This window comes from Daphnia carinata, chromosome 5 (genome assembly GCF_022539665.2).
Source record: "Daphnia carinata strain CSIRO-1 chromosome 5, CSIRO_AGI_Dcar_HiC_V3, whole genome shotgun sequence".
NCBI lineage: Eukaryota > Metazoa > Arthropoda > Branchiopoda > Diplostraca > Daphniidae > Daphnia > Daphnia carinata.
Genome location: NC_081335.1, coordinates 746,329 through 767,288, shown reverse-complemented (window position 1 = coordinate 767,288; position 20,960 = coordinate 746,329). Strand labels below are relative to the sequence as shown.

At 40.8% G+C, this 20,960-nt stretch overlaps 3 protein-coding genes and 1 long non-coding RNA gene across 5 annotated transcripts; 1 reads left to right on the top strand and 3 right to left on the bottom strand.

The window, feature by feature from the left end:
* Nucleotides 1-366: 366 nt before the first annotated feature.
* Nucleotides 367-5,561, bottom strand: LOC130696246 (uncharacterized). The gene is made up of 6 exons (XM_057519328.2): nt 5,305-5,561; nt 5,098-5,232; nt 4,231-5,040; nt 3,738-4,169; nt 3,369-3,670; nt 367-3,306 (listed from the first exon to the last, which is right to left on the bottom strand). The coding sequence occupies exons 1-6, from the start codon at nt 5,461-5,463 to the stop codon at nt 405-407; spliced, it is 4,740 nt and encodes a 1,579-aa protein (XP_057375311.1). The 5' UTR covers nt 5,464-5,561; the 3' UTR covers nt 367-404.
* A 693-nt stretch (nt 5,562-6,254) lies between these two features.
* On the top strand, nt 6,255-7,016 carry LOC130696307 (uncharacterized). Its single transcript, XR_009002593.2, has 3 exons — nt 6,255-6,534; nt 6,601-6,698; nt 6,791-7,016. It is a non-coding gene; the product is annotated as an uncharacterized LOC130696307 (long non-coding RNA).
* Nucleotides 7,017-7,058: 42 nt separating this feature from the next.
* On the bottom strand, nt 7,059-17,404 carry LOC130696300 (fasciclin-1-like). Of its 2 annotated transcripts, XM_057519393.2 has the most exons (13): nt 16,821-17,404; nt 13,599-13,737; nt 12,984-13,162; nt 12,555-12,685; nt 12,394-12,490; nt 11,826-12,009; nt 11,600-11,760; nt 9,644-9,898; nt 9,337-9,548; nt 9,090-9,276; nt 8,889-9,024; nt 8,766-8,789; nt 7,059-8,592 (listed from the first exon to the last, which is right to left on the bottom strand). In XM_057519393.2, exons 1-13 carry the CDS (start codon nt 16,962-16,964, stop codon nt 8,381-8,383), a joined length of 2,061 nt encoding a protein of 686 aa, XP_057375376.1. In that variant the 5' UTR covers nt 16,965-17,404; the 3' UTR covers nt 7,059-8,380. The 2 variants fall into 2 exon arrangements, with proteins under 2 accessions (XP_057375376.1, XP_059351295.1); XM_059495312.1 differs by lacking the exon at nt 8,766-8,789 and having other exon boundaries at nt 16,821-17,400.
* Nucleotides 17,405-19,142: 1,738 nt separating this feature from the next.
* Nucleotides 19,143-20,693, bottom strand: LOC130696868 (uncharacterized). Its single transcript, XM_057519995.2, has 5 exons — nt 20,585-20,693; nt 20,466-20,507; nt 20,221-20,306; nt 19,575-19,783; nt 19,143-19,440 (listed from the first exon to the last, which is right to left on the bottom strand). Exons 3-5 carry the CDS (start codon nt 20,273-20,275, stop codon nt 19,363-19,365), a joined length of 342 nt encoding a protein of 113 aa, XP_057375978.1. The 5' UTR covers nt 20,276-20,306; nt 20,466-20,507; nt 20,585-20,693; the 3' UTR covers nt 19,143-19,362.
* Between the last annotated feature and the right edge of the window lie 267 nt (nt 20,694-20,960).

Here is a 20,960-nt window from a genome sequence, read left to right as displayed (position 1 = left end):
GTAGGGAGGCGGGGCGGATTTGCTATGTCAATGTGAGTGAGAAGAGAAGCAGAAGACCCTTCTTTCCCAGGCATTTGGAAAGATGCCGGAATACCGTGATAATGACGGTTTTAGTTTTCTTGTTCTTTGTTTGTTTTATTCCATTTTTTTTTGGTCAAATATCAATGACTTGGCAAATGAATTCATTGCAATTGGGCTTGACTCACCCGTTTTAGTCAGATGGCTAGAGCACGTAAATCAGCTTTCTTGAATATTGATTGATTTGGTATTTCGTGGACATTTTCGGACCAAACCAAGACTAGCAATAACTTTATTTCACAACAATTTTCTCTAATGCCATTGGATAATGAGAAACAAAGAATCTGCTATAATCTGCGCATTATATTAAACAACAATAAAAACCATTATACATCGATTAGTTTTTGCAAATTGAGGCATAAGCTTTGAAACTTGGTGGGATCTTTTTTAATGACTAACGGATTCCTCTGAAACCAGGCTCCTGTCATCGCACGTATGTCGCTTTTGACACGTTGATTGTTCGACGCCAAAGAAATCAAGGCGGTGACGGCCATTGTAGACGACGTAACATCGTCCATGGCTGCCTTGCTCGTTAAGAGGCGTACGAAGAGCGGGAGAACATTGCTGGTTGACAGCAAAGGCGTTTTGTAGTTGTGGTGGAAAGCCATGTTGCGTAAAATGGAAAGTGCGTGCTTTTCGGCACCGTATGGTTGGGATATCACATCTACAAGAGTTTCAGCAACCTTGCTGTCCATTAAATCGGGCAAGGCAGGTTCCGGGAAGACTGTCAGGGCAGACAGGAGACGAGCTCGAAGACGAATTAGCGACGTTAGTGAACCGTGCTGTTGTCGGTTGATGATGCGCTTGAGGTATACTGGATGCCAAGTTTGAGCTAAGCTGTTCCAGCATTTGTATTTTGCAAGTATACGGCGACACTCAAGAGACGAAACAGATGCTAGAAGTAACTCGTGGATGGCTTCGATCAGGTTCCAATCTTCCTCCCCAACTGGCATCGATTGGCGAGCAACCACGGTTTCTTTTTCTTCTACATATTCCATCATCAATTTAAGCAATGACCTAACCTCTTTTAAAGTCTCCTTTCCAACTAGGATTTTTTCAAAGTTAACCATGTAGAGTAATACTGATGCATTCGTTTCACGATTACTCCTCGTCTTCCAAATTTCTATAATCGGAGGGAAAATGCCACTCTTGAGTAATTCCTGCTCCGCTTCAGGGTGTCGTAATACAAAATTGTGGGCTAAACTGAGCAAGGCAGTTATGTACTTGTCACTACTGCGAGACAGGCACAACTGTAATTCTTTAATAATGAATTCCGAAATTAAACTAATTGTTTCTTTTGTCGGAGTAGAGCAACAAAGCAGTAGCAATCCCAGAGCTTGAAGCACACTCTGACGAAGAGAATTGTCAATTTTGGCGGGAAGATGTGGTAGCAGCCATTGACAACAGTGCTGCACATAAGCTGGATCCAGCTGCAAATTCCGATTAGACTTCACTGCAACTGTCAACACAGTTTGGATGAAAAGCAAGACTCGTCGGGCGGCTGGATTAGAAAGGGTGCGATCGCTTAAAAAGAAAAACAGATCCCACAATTGCGGCACAGAATGAAAAACAACTTGAAACACTTTGTTGGATGCTTCTCCTTCAGTTTGCATTGAAAACGTGATGAAGAGAGCTGCTTCACCCACTAAATTTTCGTTGTTGGTGAATAATGATTGGACGGCTGTTGTGACGCACTCCAATTCGTTCAGAAGCCAAACAGCTACTTTAGGCTGTAAGAGAGCTATCCGATATAAAAGACATAGAACTGCGGCTTTGACGTCTGGAATGGTGCCTTCGTTATTTAATAATGATGGAAGAACTGGAAGGAGATCATTGACGATTGCTGTGACGTGAGCGGAAGCGGCTTGAACGTGAGTGCAGTTGATGAGAAGTTGAAGAAGGGCTCGCAACAACGGTTGGTTTAAACCAATGCGGGAAGATGAGGCCATTAAGACAACCTGGCGGACGGCCTGGTCTGTCATCCGTGAGGCATGTTGGGATAGCAAAAGACACGCCTGCTCCACAACACTGCAGTTTTCGTCAGCATTGAAAAGAAATGACAGGACAGTTTCGGCAACATCATCCGTGATGTGTACGTTACGCGAAAGCTGCGTGCAAGTGTTGATACCCGCTGTTTTGACAGTTGGATCTGCATGCCGGAGTAGAACTATTAACCAGTCGAGATCAGACAAATGAACACAGCTGCTGCTGCAGTATTGACTTAGAGCAATCAACAAGTTAATCAGCTGTGAACAGCATTGAATAACACTTCGTCCTTTGTTGCTGTGAGTTTTACTACTGAATGACACCAAAGTGGCCGTGGCGTGTTTGAATAAACTAGCGATAACAGCTTGATCCATAGTCGTCGGTTTCCATTTCAAAATAGCGGCCGCAGTATGTACTGTGCACTCGAGGATAAGCTTCAGTGAATTCAATTGATAGACTTGGGATTGATTGTCCTGTTCAAATGTTTGGCAAAGGATTTTCAGAACGTGCGCCAAAGATCCTGATGGTGTTTGTGAACCAATCAACCGCACAGTGGCCGATACGAAGCGGAGAAGGAAAGGTAACAGATGGCTGCAATTGTCAGCTTTATTGAATTGGTGACAGCGGTCTTGGAAAAGGATCCAGAAGACGTGCTTCTCGTCAACCATCATAGAACGTAACCAGTTGAACAAGACGAATTCTTCCACGTTTTCCAGCTGTTCCAATTGAGCCAAAGAAAGCATCAACATTTCGAGAATGGATGCAAAGACTTGTTCATCACTAGTCGATTCCGGATGAACGATGAAAAAAGTTTCGAGGCTCTCTTGCCACTCGAGGTCGAAGACTTCTGGCAGCAGATTGATGCGTTGTAAAACTTCACGGAGAAGCGTTAGAGCCTCACTTACGTCGTGATGGCCTTCTGCGTTACATATTCGGCTCAAAGCTTGTTCAACCAAAGCGCAGTCGTTGGCAGACATCCCAACTTCCATCTCGGCTGGGCTCAATTTTAGGAAAGGCGGTACACTTGGTACCGAAGGCGGATTGGACAATTCCGCGTTAAAAATGAACTTGGCTGACCACCTGACAACAGCTTTAGACCACATTTCATACCAACCAGCAGAATCAATAGATTCTTCGATGACAGGTTCCGGTGGTGGAGGATTTTCCTCAATGGCGAGCAATCGCAAAAGCGCCACACAATGTCGACGGGCAATGAGATCCTGTCGTGTCATTATTGTGGCTCTGTAAGAAATTCCACATCTGTCATACAATTTTTTAATATGCTATGATCAGGGAGCTATTACCTTAACAAGTCCATCATGAAATTATTATCCCAAGCCAGAGCGTTCTTCGCTGCGGGATTCGCGTGGGCAACGAATAGGAAGGTTTTGACGATGGCTGACATGATTGAAAGAAACGGCTCGTTTTCCGACACAAGCAGAGATTTGTGAAGAAAATCAACAAGTATGGGTATTCCTCCGCTGTCGAGAAACATTTGATGGAGGTCCTTGTCTTCAAGGATGATTGCCAGTTTGGTTAGGTGGGTCCATCCCATTACTAAATCAGCACCTGTTAAGGCTTGCATCGTTTCCGTCAAATTGGAAACCTGTGAGAGCAAAGCGAATGTAATCAACATGAATTGCCACAACAAGAAAGAGCGCGTTAGTAATTACCCCAAATTTGGCTGTACTTTCAATAACAACAGTCAATTCGCCTGAAAATATTTCGGATAGAGAGGAAGGATCCAGGGCGGATATTCGCGGGCGAAGTAGATGAGCTTCTGGTTGCTGGCATAAGATAGATATAAGACTCAGACTGGACTTATCACGCAAGATATCTTGGTTTGACATATTCCGAATTAGAAATCTTAAAACGAAGTTGAGATCAAGGTGAGGACAGCCATCAGTTTCGTCGGAAGTAGAATGCGATTGATTTATCAGTTCCCATAACAGTGGCCGTAGGATTTTAAAGTGTTGCATCTTTGATTCAATATCTAAAACCAACTTCGGAATTATGGTAGTCACCAAAGTCTGCCATTGCTGATCATTCATCCACACTCGGCCTTTGAGTATTAACGCCAGAATTTTCTCCGCAATTGGTGCAATCTTAATAAAATCCGTGAATATTATTACCTTTGAACGAAATAATATTAGAAAATAAAGTTACCTGAGCGCTCTCGGAGCACATTCCTTTACCAATGGCTCTCACAACGGCTTCATCGACAAACAAATCACCAATGTGAGGCCCAATGTTGATAGACTTCATGGGTGATGCTATTTCGGCCAAAAGCTGATAAATTTGGCCTAGTATAGGCTCTTTCTGTGAGAGCAATAACAGCGTCATAGTTATGGCAGGTTTTCCTCCAAATTCTTTCAAATGTTTGAAGACCCAGGGAAGCAACGATTCTGTTAACCCATCATCCAATTTGAGTAGGTTAATTATGGGAACCAAATCATATTCCTGGTCGCTGTTTTTGAGGAATTTTGCTAGATTCTGGAAGGCCACATAGAGGTTGGAGATTTTTTCATATTTGTCATGAAGGGGTCGGTTTTCTTCAAGAATGGTTAAACACTTTTCCAGCAACTCTGGATGATAATGTGTTATGGAAGCATCTAGGAAACCATTGTATATCTCATATACAACATCACTGCTCAACGAAGAAGCTGGACAGCTCTGAATCGAGTTCACCAACAGTAGAAGAAAGGTTGCAAAGTTTTGCCTTGAAGATGCTCGCAAAGCAGCAGATATACTTGTCAGTATCTGGTAGAATTCCATGTTTTCTGTGGTTGATGTGCTAGTTCCAGAAAGTGCTGATGCAGTATTTAATAGCTTCAAAATATGATCAAATGGTTTTGATGATCTCATGAGCATTTGATGGCATGCCTTTGCTATCATTATAGCAAGATTTGACACTGTCAATAGACTGTTTTCAATTCCATCGCCAGGACCTCTTTCTGAACTGCTTTCAGTGATAAGCTAAAGTTGTGGTAGATATAGATATCTAGTTTTAAAGACATTTGCTTTCAGAACTACCTTCACAACAGTCATCCAAGAAGGGTTTTCCTTTCTTTTAAATTGTGCAACTATCCTTTTGCAGATGGAATCAAAACAGCTACACGCTGCATCTGCAATGGCTGGGTCAAGATCCTGACACAACTTTAGAAGACACTGCAATCGGAAATGATAGAAAATAAAATGCTAAAAATTGCTGAAAACGTTGGTTTGCAAGAGAACACTTACGACGAGCAACTCTCGCTGCTGAAGAAATGCTTCAGCAGGGAAATCATAGATCACAACGGTTTCTAGGAACTCGCAGGTGGATGAGATCAAATCAACATCTGATGACCTTAAGGAGTCCACAATGTTATTCAAAAGGAGTGCGTCGACATTTCGCTCCATTTTTGTCTAAAAACGATTATCGAAAACCAAGCATTGTTTTCGTTTTCAATGAGTAGTGGCAGATTCAAATAGAACCTCAGCGACGTTGCCAGTAAATCTAAATTGAAACTGCTCTCACCTGAATGGCTGTTTATGGATGGACCATGACCCATGAGTCCATGACACTCCTTTACTCCTATTCCTATGACTCCCACCTTCTATGAGCTATGAACATGCTGTCTGCTGTCTAGCTTCATGTCCGCATGAATGTATTTGAATCCACCGACGTTAAAAATGTGCAGTCATTGCACTCAACTGCAATCTGGATCCTCAAATGGGTCAATAGAACTGCGTGGGTCATCAATGTTAAATAACAGAAAGTTACCCGCTGACGGAGAAAGTATCTTTTTGAATGCCCAACTGGCCAACTACCCCACTAATGAGTGTTTTAGTAGAGCACAGATCATGACCTCCTAGGACATTTTGTTGTCAAGTGTTTTCCTCCATGAAATCTCAGATGTAGCGATAGCAACAACGGCTCTGTCGACGAAACCCCACATGAACTTGGAAAGCATTCTCATTTTCCTACTCAGTATGACAAACTAGGACAGTTTTGTGTCCCATTACCATTACTTTAGATTGGCGTACGTGTGTACGTACCTTGTGAAAAAAGAATACAACCAACAAAGGGTACAATTCTGCTCGTCACAGACACCTTGTGGGGGGTTCCGGAAGCTGCCATTAATCGTAATATGCCATCCTTTGTACTGTAAACATTTTTTCCCTTTGACTCTTGGTTACTGAACGTGGACTACTATTGAGCAATGGTTTCAACTATGTAAAAAGAAGTGGGTCAAATGGTTTGACAACCTACTGGATTTGCTGTAAGCGTTTTGTGCTGCGCATCGGCAACGATATCTGCACCGACGCTACACGGCATAAATACTCGATTATGCTAAAGAGTGGCAGTCAGTTTTCACAAAGCAGTTCAACGTTTCATCATGTTCAAGAGAATCTGGAAATCCTTGGCTAGAATGTGCCGGAATAGAGGCAATAACAAGAAATCGTATAACTATCAATCAGCACAAGCCGGTGAGTCGGTATATTACCTGAAGCGTGTATTTCACTTTAACCCATTCGCTCGTTACTGGTATGCAGACTATCTAACAATCCGTCATCGCAGCAAAGCGGAAATTAATCTAGTTAGCCTTGATGATGGACGAACAGAATTTCGAACGCCATTCACTACTCGATTGGTATGTATCACCATGGCAATGGCCGTGTTCAGACTGCGTCTTTTGTCTCGAAAGTAATTGTAAATTAAAACCCGCTTCAACGACATCTATAGGGGCGAAAGGTCATCCACCTTCGTAAATAATGCAGACGTGTTTTGCTGCGGGTCGTATGACGCCTAGCTGAAAAGCAACCTGGAATGTGATATCGTGTGACTTTTTGGTGTGGGAATCGAATTTTGGGTGCCTTGTTTGGTTTGCGGACACAACATTAACTATTTGTGCATAAATCTATTTACAAACTATTCTATTTCCTACCCGTTTAAATCAAAACTATGAAATACTACCGCCATCTGTGTGAAATAAAAACGTTATTTAACAACATTTACATGTCCCATTCATTTTATTGATTTCTTTATTTCTAAAGCAGAGAACTCTACCATGAACACTCAACGCAATCATCAGGAGATATTACTATGTTTTCAGTTAGATTTTCTTGTTAACTTTTTCTTCTTCTTTAAACTTTCCCCGGAGTAAAGGGTGGGATGGAAGGGATGAGACAAAGAGAGATGGGATTATGGTATGATTCACGGCAGCATTTGTGACTGGGTTGGCTGAACGCAACACAAGTGGATCTCAAAAAAAAAAAAAAAAATGAAAAGGCAAATGAGTGAAGGAAAAATAAACAAAATATTGGAATGTCACTCAGTGCATCTAAAATCCAGTTTGACAATCAGACATGCATAGAATCGTGACCATGTTATTGATCAAAAATAAAAAAAAGAGACCGTAATGTTGTATTGATCAACGTCGTAGTGAAAAAAAAAACTAAAAAAAAAAAAAAAAACTGACGAACCAAATACAAGGAAAACAAAAAATAAAACTGGATGTTCCGGTCGTGTGTGTATCTTTGTAAAGGGAAAAAAATGTAGCCTGAAACTGACAATGTAAATGTCGCTGTAAAGGAGCGCGGGCATGCAGTTCCGGAATACGAAAGAATTCAAATTTGAAAAAAAAAAATAAAAATAAAAATAAAATAAATGGGGTCTTTTACACGCTCCAGACGAAGGGCGTACCAATTCAACATTAAATCCCTGTCTGAAAAATTGCAAGTGAAGCCACGTGGGATAAAACGAAATCAGCGTTCACGCCTCACACTAAAAAAAGATAGAAAGTTAGAAAGAAACAACATACGTTTCTTATTTCGTCTCTCCTGATGTTAGACATAGAAAATTTTCAGATTTTAATTCGTTCAAAGACGTCAAAAATTCAAACGAGTATTTTTTTTTCTTCCAACTAAGAATAGAAAAAAGGCAGAAAACAAAGGAAATTTGTACTCTTGTACAACTCAGAAAAAAAAACGACAATGAATCAGCCAAACAAAATCAAAAATTAAAGAAAAAAAAAATTGAAAAATGGTCTATTCTTCGCTTCTAAATGTTCTTTTCATCATACTTTAAATGGTGAGATTCTATCTTCTAATTTATGGCGTCAATTTAAAATGAAGAAATGATGAACACGCCGAATAAAATATACACGCTTGATATATGGTTTTAAAAAATTAAAATATAAAATCATATGCTAAAAAAAAAAAAAAAAAGATATTCAAATTAAATGTGATGGATGAAGGGTTAGGGAAGTAGGGAAGGAAAAAAAAAAAAAAAAACTTGAAAAAAACAGTTCGCACTGCTTTTTAAGGGAGCCCATCAATGTTGAAGTGCTCGGGTGTTCCAGAACATGGCCGTTAGAGTGATGGCCAACAAGAGCAGGGCATTGACGGTGAACCGTCCCGAACCGGATACGGAGATCTCACGGCGCTGCACCAGGACGTGATCGAGGACGTGGATTACGCCATCAATGCACTGGACATCCGGGCGGACCACTCGGGCACGAATGTTCTCCCATTCAGCGTAGTACTCTGAATTTTTCAAACGCAGTTAATAAATGTTTACCTCGCAGCATTAAAAGTCCGAGATAAAACTACATTTTTTTTTTTTTTAAAGATTATTTGCCCGTAGTGACTAATGAAAGCACATTACAATATTATAGCCGAGCCTAAATAGAATTCTTTGCGTTGTTTCAAGTTGTTACCTCGCGTTGGCTCCCCTCCATTCTCTTTGTTAGCAACGGATAAATTGACAAGATCGTCAATATAATTGATTTGCGAACGGGCTCATTTGTGCCGAAATCCAAACTGAATAAAATTGAATTTACCTCCACCACTTTCGACGAAGACGATCTTCACTTTGCCGCGGATCGTTTGTAGGTAATTATCACGGCCTTGGCTCGTTAGATTGCTGATGCTCAATTCTTGTCCGACGACCAAATGGCGTTCCAAAATTTGACGCACCTGTTCATTTTAAAAATATTTAAATCCCCTCCTTAATAAAAAAAAATTCATTTTGAATAACTTACATTGTAGGAATATTCGCCCATAAAGAGTTTTTTAAAGGCCGAGCCCATCGTGCGATGGATAGTCTCCCAGGCTTCATCACTGGGCACCAACATGGTGAACTTTTGCTGAATCCTTGGATTGTACGGATCTCTGTACGCTTGCATGCGACCAAGGAAATCATCTTGGATGGCCAGCGCGTGTGTTTTGCTAAACAAATTGCAAACTCACGTAAAACAGATAAAGATAAAAAAAAATTAAATGAAATACCTCATGATGGAATCTGATCGGAGTTTCTCAATAACGGTCATGGTTGGAACACCGAGAACGCGATCGATGATGTGAACGATTCCGTTAAGGGCGCCAATATCCGGCTGGATGATGGTGGCATTGACGCCGCCGCCTTCGACAGAGACGGTAATGTTGTCATCTGGACCGTAGGCGGAGAAGTAGAGCCGTCGGTGTCGGTCTGCCGATTCGACCTTAAAAAAAAAAAAAGAAATGATGGATGATGGGGGGCGAACATTGGTTAACTATCTGCTGATGGCTAATGTATCATAAGCATAAAGGGAATTACGTGAGAGAAGAGCGGATTCTGGATAATTTCGTCGGAGGAGAGCCGCCTGCGGATGACGTGTAGCTGCAGGATTTCCGTCAGTTTTTGTTGATTGGCCAACAATGCGTTAAGGTTCTTCTCTCCGAGCCTGCGGAAAGCCTCGTTAGACGGGGCCAGCAGGGTCAACTCTCCGGCACCCGTGATGCCCTCCATAAAGTTAGTCGCGAAATCCTTCATGATGCGATAGAACTCGTAGAGGATCCCGTTACGTTGTTCCTACCCAAAAAGAAGAAAGAAAAAAAAAAAACGATCAATCGATTTGCAAAGAATAAAGAAAGCCTTGCGAAACCATGACAACCCTATCGATCGCTGCAATTCTATAGCGTCACTAGCATTACACGTCTAGAACGGCTGCAAAAGAGAAACCCAATATAGACAAGATACATCAGGTTTTATAGAGCTCGAGAATTTCCAGACAGGAAAAAACAAAAAAGAATTACGACCAAAATGTAAGATGTAAGAGAGAGAATGACGATAGAATTGTTCACATATGAGACAATAGCGCGGGTAAAAAGAGATATGCAGTATATACGCAATGAAAAGAAGAAAAAAAAAAAAAAAAAAAAGAGAAAACGATATATAGATTGTTATATACTTACAAAGACCTTCAGGTCGGAGCCAGCATGCACCGGAAGGCATGCACAAATCAAATTATTCGATTAGATTATCTTTTGTTTTCTGTGTCTCGCATAGAAATAGATTTCTTGTGTGTCTGTGTGTATAGCTCGATTTAACTTTCTTTTTTTTTTAAAAGATTGTTGCGTGTGTTTTCTTTTTCGTGTTTAGATAGCGAATAAATGCGTGATGAGTCTACAGCGGACTACACCGTACGTTATATAAGATACATCAAAGATGTACCTTATATACCATAGGTTCCAAGAGTTCGTACTGATGGGCCAGATTTTCTGCTCTAATTCCAACATCTTTTTATCCATTTCAAAATAAATTATACGGATAGGAAAATTAAAAATTTTATAGTTGGCTGGCTGGTAGATAATCTATAAGAGACATACCCAACTACGCTAAATGTCTCGAAATAGTTGGCAGAGAGAAAACCGGTTCATTAAGACGAACTTTTTTAGCGCATTGGGGAGGATTTAAAAAAAAAAAAAAAAAAAAAAGTTAAAAAAAAAGCCATGCATTTTGAATGATGAGCCTACATTTTTGAAGCAATGCCGGATTGGCATTGCCTATTGCTCATCATTGTTTAAAATTACATTTGTCATCATCGTCTTTTTTTTTTTTTTTTTTTTTTTTTTTTTACGGACTACCGCGCAAAACGGATGAGACGTTTCATTACGTGGCAGTGATATGTGATTTATAGGCACAAATGTGTTTTTTTTTCGTTTCTTTTACGGTGATGGTAAGTGAAAATAAATTTTTTTTTTCTTTTAAAGGAAATTGAGAGACACCCGTTTACCTTAAAGGACTGCAGCATGCCGAAGGGAAAACCATGTAAGCGCAAGACACCGTAAGTATAAAAAGTAAAAAAAAAAAAACAAAAAGAAAAAAAAAAAGAAAAACAGATAGAGAAAGAGAATAGAGTGAGGAGAAAAGTTCAGATATATAGTTAGAAACAGTGAAAAATAAATCAATAAATAATAATGAAAAAAAAAAAAAACATTACGACGATATGAAGATTCCCTGGATGGTAGAAAACATCACCCAAAGAAACTCGTGACACAAAGACTATTGGTCATGAAAAAAAAATTTGACAATCAAGTGTCTATTATTATTAAATTTGACGTTATGGGCATTGCATTCTCTCTTTTTTTTTGTGTGTTAAGATTTACGTTTTTGAGACTGATGCTACATTGCCATAATTCTCTATTAAAAAACAACATCATTTTCAATTGGAAAATAGAAATCCCAACTAGTCCAGCAAAATTTTCAAAAATCGAAATGTCGCTTCGTTACCTTGAGAAAGTTGACAATGTCGATATCGATGACAATAAGAGGCTTGTCGATAAGGTGGACGACGCCGTTGCGGACGGGGATGTTGGCTTTGACCACCTGGGCCACGACCACGCCCCTGGGATGGTGGAAATCGCCTACCAGGGTGTTGGATTGCACGTAGACTGTTCATTCGAAAAATAGAATGTGTTACGTGTAGAAACTCCAAAATCGAGTAAAAGAAAAATACTTTGCGATCCGGTTTCTTGCGACGGCAGTGACTCGTTGCTGAAGGAAACGGTGACTTTGAGGTTGTCGGAGAAGGCCAACGTCTGGACCGGGCGGCCTCGGATGGCCGGACGGGTGAACAACGCCACATTGGGTACGATGTGTCCGTCAATCACTTTAGGGTCGATCTTGTCACGTGACACGGCCTACGTTGGTCGGGGAAGAAACAGCAATGAGGAATTTATGAAACCTTGTACGTTTGAAAACGGATATCTTTTTTCTATCTCCATTTCAAAAAGCAATAAAACAATAAAATTATTTGAATATTGTCTCCCCCCCCCCTCCGGTTGTTATGCGGGGCACACAAAATGTAAACCGTCGACATAATTACAAGTGAAGCGACTTGAGAAGCCTTGCAACTGCCCGTTGTAACGATTCAGGGGGGGGAGAGAGCCCAGTCGCAGATTGTTTGATCGATGGTTACTGGCGGACCGTTATCAAGAGACAGACTTGCCACTCGAATGGGCACGGCACGCTGTTCACCAAAGCTGAAATTCCAGCCCACACAAGAACAAAAAGAGATCAATCACCTCGAATCCGCGATTGATCGGAATCAGGAAAGTGTGGCGGCCGGGCGTGGCGAAAACGGAGAGTTTCTTGTGCGACGAGACTTGCTGGACAAAGTCGCTGCGTTCAAGCAAAATGAATTTACAAAAAAATTGTATTGTAATAATGTTTAATGTATTCATACCTGATTTGATACGGTCCCAAATTGAAACTTCCGGCTCTTTCGAGGAGACGAGCTGCGTCGGGATTGGAGAGTTGCGGATCGCGAGCCGAAGTCATGATTGGCTCTAGGACTTTATCGATGACGTGCAGTACCTATTCAAATGTTATATCCATTTCGATTGTTATTCCAACGTTCTCACAAAAAACAAGGAGATGATGATCGTCTTTCGTGGCGTGGCTTTACACGACAAAAGCAATTTCATGGGAAGGAAATGGGAAATGGACGAAAAAAGGCATTCCATGTTGAAATTGTCTCAAATGGACTTGATGGAAAAGGAAATGGTCATTTTGGAGGACGGCCATATTGCCGTTGGGGTCACACACAAAAGGAATCAAGGAAAAAATATCTATATATTTTTTTTTTTATTTTGATAATAATGGTTAAACGTACTTGTTCGTCTTGTCTGGTGGACATGGCTTTGATATCGCCACGGATGACACGAGCATCGTTGATGTAGAGATCGTACTGGTAGGAACTGGCGTCGCGACGGGCGATCCATAGCGGCGGATTGCCAGGCAGTTCGCTGGAAACCGATTGGTCCAATTTGTCCGTCGTCAGAGCCACGTTAGCTGTTTAGTTTTCCATCAACAGCATTTCAACAATTTAAATGAAAATCTCTTTCACATTTCTCGTTTTTTTTTTAACGATCAATTATCGTTAAACGGCGGTTGAAGGAGGGAGGAAAGGCTCTCGAGTTTGAAAAATTATTGATTGCTACTTAACTGCTTATATAATATACACAACCCACCCACCCCTAGAAAAAAAAAAAGGCCGATCTTTTTAAAATGTCTGGGCTTCATGTTTTCTCACCCTCATCAGTCTCGACACACACAGGCCGTTTCTGTTTGTTTAAACAAACGAAAGACACGACTGTTTTTCCAGATCTTTTTTTAAATGGCTATCTGGCCGAGTTAGGTTTACACGTTTCACCCTCTTGTACTTGCAATTTGTTAATAAGGATTCGAAAAAAGAAGAGAGAAAATGATTTTGTTTTTCACAACGCACCGAGATGGTAGAGCAGCAAGTCTTGGTCCTTTTGTCCGGTATAAGCTCTCATGGCCGCATTGTTGGGCGCAAAGACGGTGGCCTGCCGGAACTTGAGCAGCGTCGGCACCAGTTCGTTCCGTGAAATCAAGTTGAAAAACTACGTAAATTCAAAAATAAATGAAATGAGTCAACCAGTATTGATTTTCGGCTTCATTCTAAAAATGAAAAACATCAATCAATGTCTCCCCTCTTTCTTTCATCTATTCGGAACAGTTGGTAGTCCCCCCCATGTTGGCCTTTTATATCAAAATTGGCAGGACTAAATGAGTCACTAATAGCCATCTGTAAAAAAGAGTTGCTGACAATCGAATCGTGCGATCGAAGCATTGGGGGAAACCATCAGGAAAGGCAACATTCAGACTAGATGCTTATTAAAGACGAGTGAGAGCGGCGGGAGTCGGGGAAAATGAGAAGGGGGAGAGAGAAATTTTAGTAGAACTTATTGATTTCAGTGGAACAGCGAAGGGGGGGGGGCCTGTCGTGGTAGGATTTTGGCCGACTGCCACGCAGTGGAAAGGAGGTGGCGATTTCGTTCGAGCGTGATGATGCCCTCCACGACGTCACGCACTAGATCGTTTCACCTTTTGTTTTTGTTTTCAGTCATCAAGATTTATATGAGCACCTCCTCCCCTGCATACCCCCCGAAAAAGGAGGATCCAAGTTTTCATTTTGTTATCTATATGATTATTACATAAATTATAATGCAGTCCCTTCCCGAAGTTTTGAAAACTCGAAGTCACGCCCATTCGATAATTTTAGGTGGGGGGACGCTTTTGACTGGGTATATCCAACAACAAAACATAACGACCCTAAAAAACAAAACACAGAATGGGAGTAAGTTACCGAATAAGTCGATGGGTCGCAGACGTGCGTGAATAAAATGTCGTGTCTCTTTTTTTAGTGTGCCCCCCCCCCCTATTCTTGATCCTTTCGTTCTCTATATTCCACCCTACTGGGTGGAAAACACATAACCACGTCACGATGTACTTTTCTCCCTGTCGCATCAGAGATAATTGGATGTCTGTGTGTGTATGTACTCCCGAACATTATTGCAAAGGCTTCCGTTCGTTTTCTTCTTTTCTGTATATTTACACAAACTGAAAAAAAAAAGAAGAATGTTTTTGACGGGACGACGAGATAGATCCGGACGCCGGCATTTTGTACGCGCCGGAAGAAAAAAAAAATAATAAAGGGAAGACGCTGCTGGCGCAAACTTGGGCCCGAAGGATGCGGGAGGAAGAGACTACAAGTTTATTTTCAGATGTTGTCTTGCCGACTATCTGCGCTTGATTTTATATTTTCAAAGGCGGAAGAGAGGGGGTGCGTATTTTCATTTCTTAAACAAATCATAAAATGAACCCCGGCTGCGGGAACTCTTCCCCCTTTAGTGAAAGCAATCAATTGAAATTGAATAACAAAAGAAAAGTCGTTGGATTACCCAGTCCAACTCGTTAACGATTTTTCTTTTAAAATCAATTGAATTTTCTTTTATTAGAACGTCGGTAAATTGGTGGAGGAACTTGGCCCTTGTAAGTGAAACAAGAGATTCTTATGCCTTTAAGAAAATTGACGTTAGGGAAAACCCCCTGTTCATTTGGAAAGGGGAAACAGACAAAAAAAAAAGGACTTTTGGTAAACGGATACACCGCAGATGTAATCAGTGATAGCGAGCTCTTGTAACCGCTGTTCGTGGCGTGATGCATCGTATCGAATTGAGGGTGTTTTCCCTGTCTCGGATGACAAAAGAACCCCCCTTTTGGTTAAACTGAAAAGCATAGACGATTTGAGACATCCTTCCACGTCAAATCAGCTGTCATATCGCACAACCAATGCAGAAATGAATAATAGGCTTGGCGCGTCATCAAAAAATCGAGTCATTATCAAATAAGGGACATATATTTGAGAAACGAAAATCGCTTGTTAAAAGGAACTGTGTTCGTACAATGTTGGCCCTCTTCTTTTATTATTTCCTTCCCCTAGACATCACAAAAAAAGATCCAATTTTCTTATTCCCTAATACCCAACCCCCTCTAGTCACATCATTGGATAACACAACGTGCGGGCTTCCGTTGACGATGTGCTTACAGCCGACGAGTGAGGCGAATAAAAGGGGGGAGAAAACGGACAACACGAAACAAAAATGGGAGGTAAAAAAAAAAAAAATGCTGATTGCTACGCGACTCTCAGTCTCGTAGGCCCCCGTAAGTTCGCATGAGAGGGGGGGGGGTTCGCCCTATGGGTTTCCTTTCATTGATCGCAGAGAACGGCACAGAGACGACGGGTGCCATTGCTAGATCGATAACTCAGCAGCGTAGCTCACTCTAGTTCCCTTTTCTTGTTGTTGGATTCATCCGCAAAAGAGTGGGAGGAGCTTAGTATTCTTTTCGTTTCACAGACGTGTCGCCAAAAATCCGAAGGTAAAACCCAATGGAACTAAAAAAGGAGGAACTGAGAAGTGTAGCCTTTTATTCCGGAGAGGGGCAGCTGCGTCACGCGGGCATTCATCTTTTGGGAACTGGAGGGGGGGAATAAAAAAAAAAAAAAAAAGTAACCACCACCCCTCATAGAGGCACCGGATCTCACGAGGAAAACGAGACAAAAATCCACTAGGGTGGAACTAGTCATTCTATTTCTCCCCCTCCCCTCGTCTTTTTTTTTTACACGCAAAATAGGGTCATTGGGACCAGGAGAATCAAACAGAAAGTACCAAATTGACACTACAATGTAACACGTTGGTTAAGTGGCGAAGGGTGAGGATGGGGGGGGGGGGGTTGATAATAACACTAAGAAAGAAAATTTTCTTTTTTTAATCTCCTACTCTCGTTCACACTCTATTTCATTTCAATTGAATCAATGTTTGACCATCTGCAGCTGTCGTCGAAATGTCACATCCATTATGTTTTCATTTGAGAGAGAAAAAAATACGAGTAAAATAACAGTAAAGCGGATTTTTCCCAAATTCTCTTTGATCTTCCTTGCATCAAACTTCCCCCTTTTTTTAAAGCTTTTAGAAGCGTACCACTCCATCGCATTAAAGCAGAAAAGCACACACATGAAAAGCATTATTGATTCACTAACAACATTTCACGTCCAACAAAGAAAGGGGGGATATACGAAAGGGGGGGGGGGGTGCAATGATATTATCATTAATAATTGAAAATGAAATTTAGAAATACGTACCTCTGAGAGATCGGGATCATTTTGAATGAGGTCGAAGATGGTCGGTTGTTGGTTCATAACCGGGCCGACAGCAGACGCCAAAGCCAGCCATGAAGACATGGCAAACAGTGACAAGGTCACCAACGAATAAGAATGAGTAAACATTTTCTCAAAAAGTTTAAACTGTTAGATCGTTGTGTTTTTTGATCGATTTTTTTTTTCCAACTTCGTTTCCAGAAAACTAGTACACACACTCACAGATCACAAAACACTGCACTTTTGCACACAACAGCCATACACTTTTTTTGATTTCTCTCGAGACACGAGAAACACGTTGTGTGCGTTACAAAAGGCTGGGCGCCAATGATGTCAGTAAACTTCCTTCTTCGTTCGATTGAAGGTCTCGATAAGCCCAGGTGCAACGAAAAGGAAATGAAAAACTTAATTGAATACGAACTGGCGATTTCGTTTGGTTTTTCAGACGAGGCCAAACAGTTTTCGGTGAAAAAGAGAGAAGAACAATGGGGATACAAACCAAGAGTTCGTGAAATAAAAACGAACTGATGAAGAAAAGGATGAGGAGAGTTCAATTTGCGTGTCTGGACTGGCGCGCACTGTCAGCTCTACTAGACTGTCAGCGGCCCAACTCGGCAGTAAGGCGAACTGAAAGCGGTCACAAACATGACGTAGGAAAGGTGTCTTATGTGTTTCTCCCCTAGTTGAAGGCCGTGGCCGCCTGGTGGCGTCCAAGCCAAATGTTTCTAGCTATCGATACGCAACGATCTAACCTTGACTATCGTGATAGCTAAATAAAAAAAGGAATTAAAAATAAAAAGGAAATGATTTTCATTTCTAAAACAAGATGCCCCGAAGCTTTAAGAAGATCGAAAGCTTCGTCGTCTATTACCTGTTTCCTTTTTTTTGGTTTTAATTTGTGGGTTTTTTCCTTTCAATTCCCGTAAGGGGTGAAGCATTCTTGACTTTGCAGACGCTTCTGGACAATCGAAAAGTCACGCTAAGCGAGTTCTGTTTTTGTTTTTTTTTTCTTTTTAGTTCTCGTTTCTAGCCTCTGGCTTCACGTCCGGGAATCTTTAAAAAAAATAAAAATTTTAGGTTGGCAATAAATACATGGGATTCTTGTTTCTGTTTTCGTTTGTTTCTTGTTTGCGTGCCCTTTTCCCTAACTCGAACTTTGAAACGAAAATAGAAACGAGCGCGCCCCGTGGACAATAAACTTAAAACAACCAGTCAAACAAAAACCTAAAAAAAACACGAAACTTGTAACGAAACAAAAAAAAAAAAAAAAAAAGAAGAAAAAGGAGAATCCAATACACTGGTATTATTGATCTATTTATTCGATCGTGAGAAAACGATCCCGAACTGCTGACGTTTTTCTCTCCTTAAAAACAGAAAAAAAGAAAAAGGGTTGAAATATTGAAATATGATGACGTGTGTAGGAATAGCACCGTGCAAGATAACTCTACATGTGGCGGTTTCTGGAAGAGTGCTATAGTATATAACCCACTCGAGATAAGAGGCTAGTGAGAATTTATCTCTCTTCAAAACTAAAAAATTCATAGCAAATATTCCTTTTTTTTTTTTAAATATTATCTTCTCTTCATTTTGTAAGAGAGTCAATTCCAATTCCATTTTTCCACTTTGTATTCGAAGCCTTGCACGTCTGAGAATAACGCCTGCTGTCAAGCTTGTGCTGAAGTGTATTTTGCCCCATCGACCCGTTCTCGTACGACCAATAGCGATGTTGCAAAATCAACAATATTTGTTGTGCACAGCGAGAAAATATGCACTACATGTTTTTGTCAAGTAATAATAGCAGTGGTAAATACACGGCTTAAGGAAAAATGGGCCGAGACACACCTAAAGACAAAAATGGAGGGAAAGTGAGAGAGGATACAGGTAAACAGCCTCGAGGGGGTAAACGAAAAGAAACCCGCAGGTATGCCTTGTAGTAGTCGTAGTAATAGTACAGCATTTTTCGGAGAAGGCGGGATAAAAAAAAAAAAAAAAGGAGGAAAAGAATGAAAGGTTGGATGAAGATAAAAGAGTAAAGGGAAGAGCGAGAGCTAATGCTGTGTTACATCAACAGGAAATGCCGGGTTCACCCAAAAAAAAAAAAAAAAAGAAAATGGCCGCCCAATTGTTCCTAGACCAATACAAAAAAAAATTCCTTACAGCAGCAAAGGATAAAAAAAGAAAGTAAATAATAAAATCGCTTCAAAGTTTATTTTGGTGGGTGATGTTATAAGCAAAAGAAATGACCTTCAACCGTAATGTCAGGTGTTTTCAACATTTCCCCTCCCTACCCTTTCTCCTCACCACCTGGTCATTGTGTCCGTTTTCTTTTTTTTCTCCATAACTTTCTCGTACTGACAAGTTTGCCGGTCGATTAACGCCCGTTATGACCGATCGACCCTGTGCATTTCTCTCTTAGTTTTGCTTCCTTACAATGACCTTTACAACGGAAAAACATGGTTGACTGGATTTCTTTGGAGAAGGGGGGAGCGAGAAAGGTGTCGGCCAAAATGAAAAAAGGCGATCCGGATCAGTTATAATCTTCTTGGCTCAAATACCTGGAATGTTCAGCGCCTCGTGGGATGTCATTGAATACCAAAACCGATTCCTGGTTAACAATAACAGCCGGAAGTTTTTCAATGTGACGTGAAAATCCGTCATTGAAATAAACATGTTTCAAAAAAAAAAAAAGGGGGGAGAAATTATTTCATAGGAATAAAAGAATTTTTTTTGCTGTCATACCAGTTCTAAAGCTTGAAGCGGTTTCGTGTTTAATCGCTCTTGAATGGGAGTTACAGCTCCAGATGATGCGAGCTGTCCAACAGCATTAGGCCAAATTCGAGTGGACGGATCGTCGATGATTGGTTTCAAATCGACAGCTCGTTTGCCATGTCCACCGAGACATGAATGTCCAAAGACGCCACAACCAGCGTCTCCTCTCATTCTGGCTCCTGTGTTCAACGAAATTAAAGAAAAAAAAATGATTTCTTTTCAATTTGGTGAATGAGAGTCTCACTTCCGCATTACGACAAATAGGAGTGAGAAAAAAAAGGAGGAACAGGAATTTAAAATATCTATTTCCAGCAGCTTTTCATATTTTTTTTTTTTCCCTCGGTCCCTCTTCTACAGGGTGGGATAAAAATAAAACCGGACAGAGTCACTCTCCGCTTTCTAAGCTGTCAAAAACTGAATGAGATTTCCCTTGGCCGTCAGTCGATTTCACACCACTACTACTGTATTCCCCCACCCCCTTCCTTAGTTTGAATTGTGATGATGTTGGGTTACAAAGTTTGGGCTGCCCATTTTTATGTGTGTGATTTGATAGACCTATTTTTTTAGGGGGGCAAAAGAAAATGAAGAGGGATGACAGTTAAATATGACGGATCACCTGAAACGATGGCCAGCATTGTCGTCACGTAGATCATGTAGAAGAAGAGATGCATTGTGAAAATTGCGTTGTAAAAATCCTTTCCCCTACAAAGCGGAAATGTTTAATTGGAAAAGCGTCTAAAGTCAAAAGGGGGGGGGGGGTGGGAGTAAAGAAAAGTCACATGGAAATCATAATAATAAATAGAGGAAAAACGTGGATGTCAACTTGTAAAACTGTGGAATACACGTCGTAGCGCAACTTACTCGATCCGGAAGTCCTTCCGCTGGAACAACTGTTAACGATATCTAAGACACAAAATCAAAAACCAAATTAATATCAACTTTAAAAAATCGAAAAGAAATTACGAAAATGTTTTACTCACAATGCTGAATATTTTTATCCTTGATATCTTCCGGAATATATTCGATATCAACGAAAAATATCGCTACCTTGAAAGCAAAAATCAAAAATGTCCAAACAAAAATTCGGAAATGCCAACGCTTTTCGATTGACCGCAAAATCTCACTTCCTTGCCTCCTCTATATATATGCAGGGCAAAAAGCGAAGTCGGAACGTAGCGCAGGCGTGACGTAAACATTCTATTAGCCCTTGCTTCTGCTGTAATGAGCTGTGGAAAATAACAACACACATCTTCCTTTCGAAATTGAAAAAAAAAAGTGTCATGGGGGAGGTGTGTTAGCAAACTAACTGAAACGAATGCCGTTTAACGTGTCAATAGGGGGAAGCAAAGTTGATGC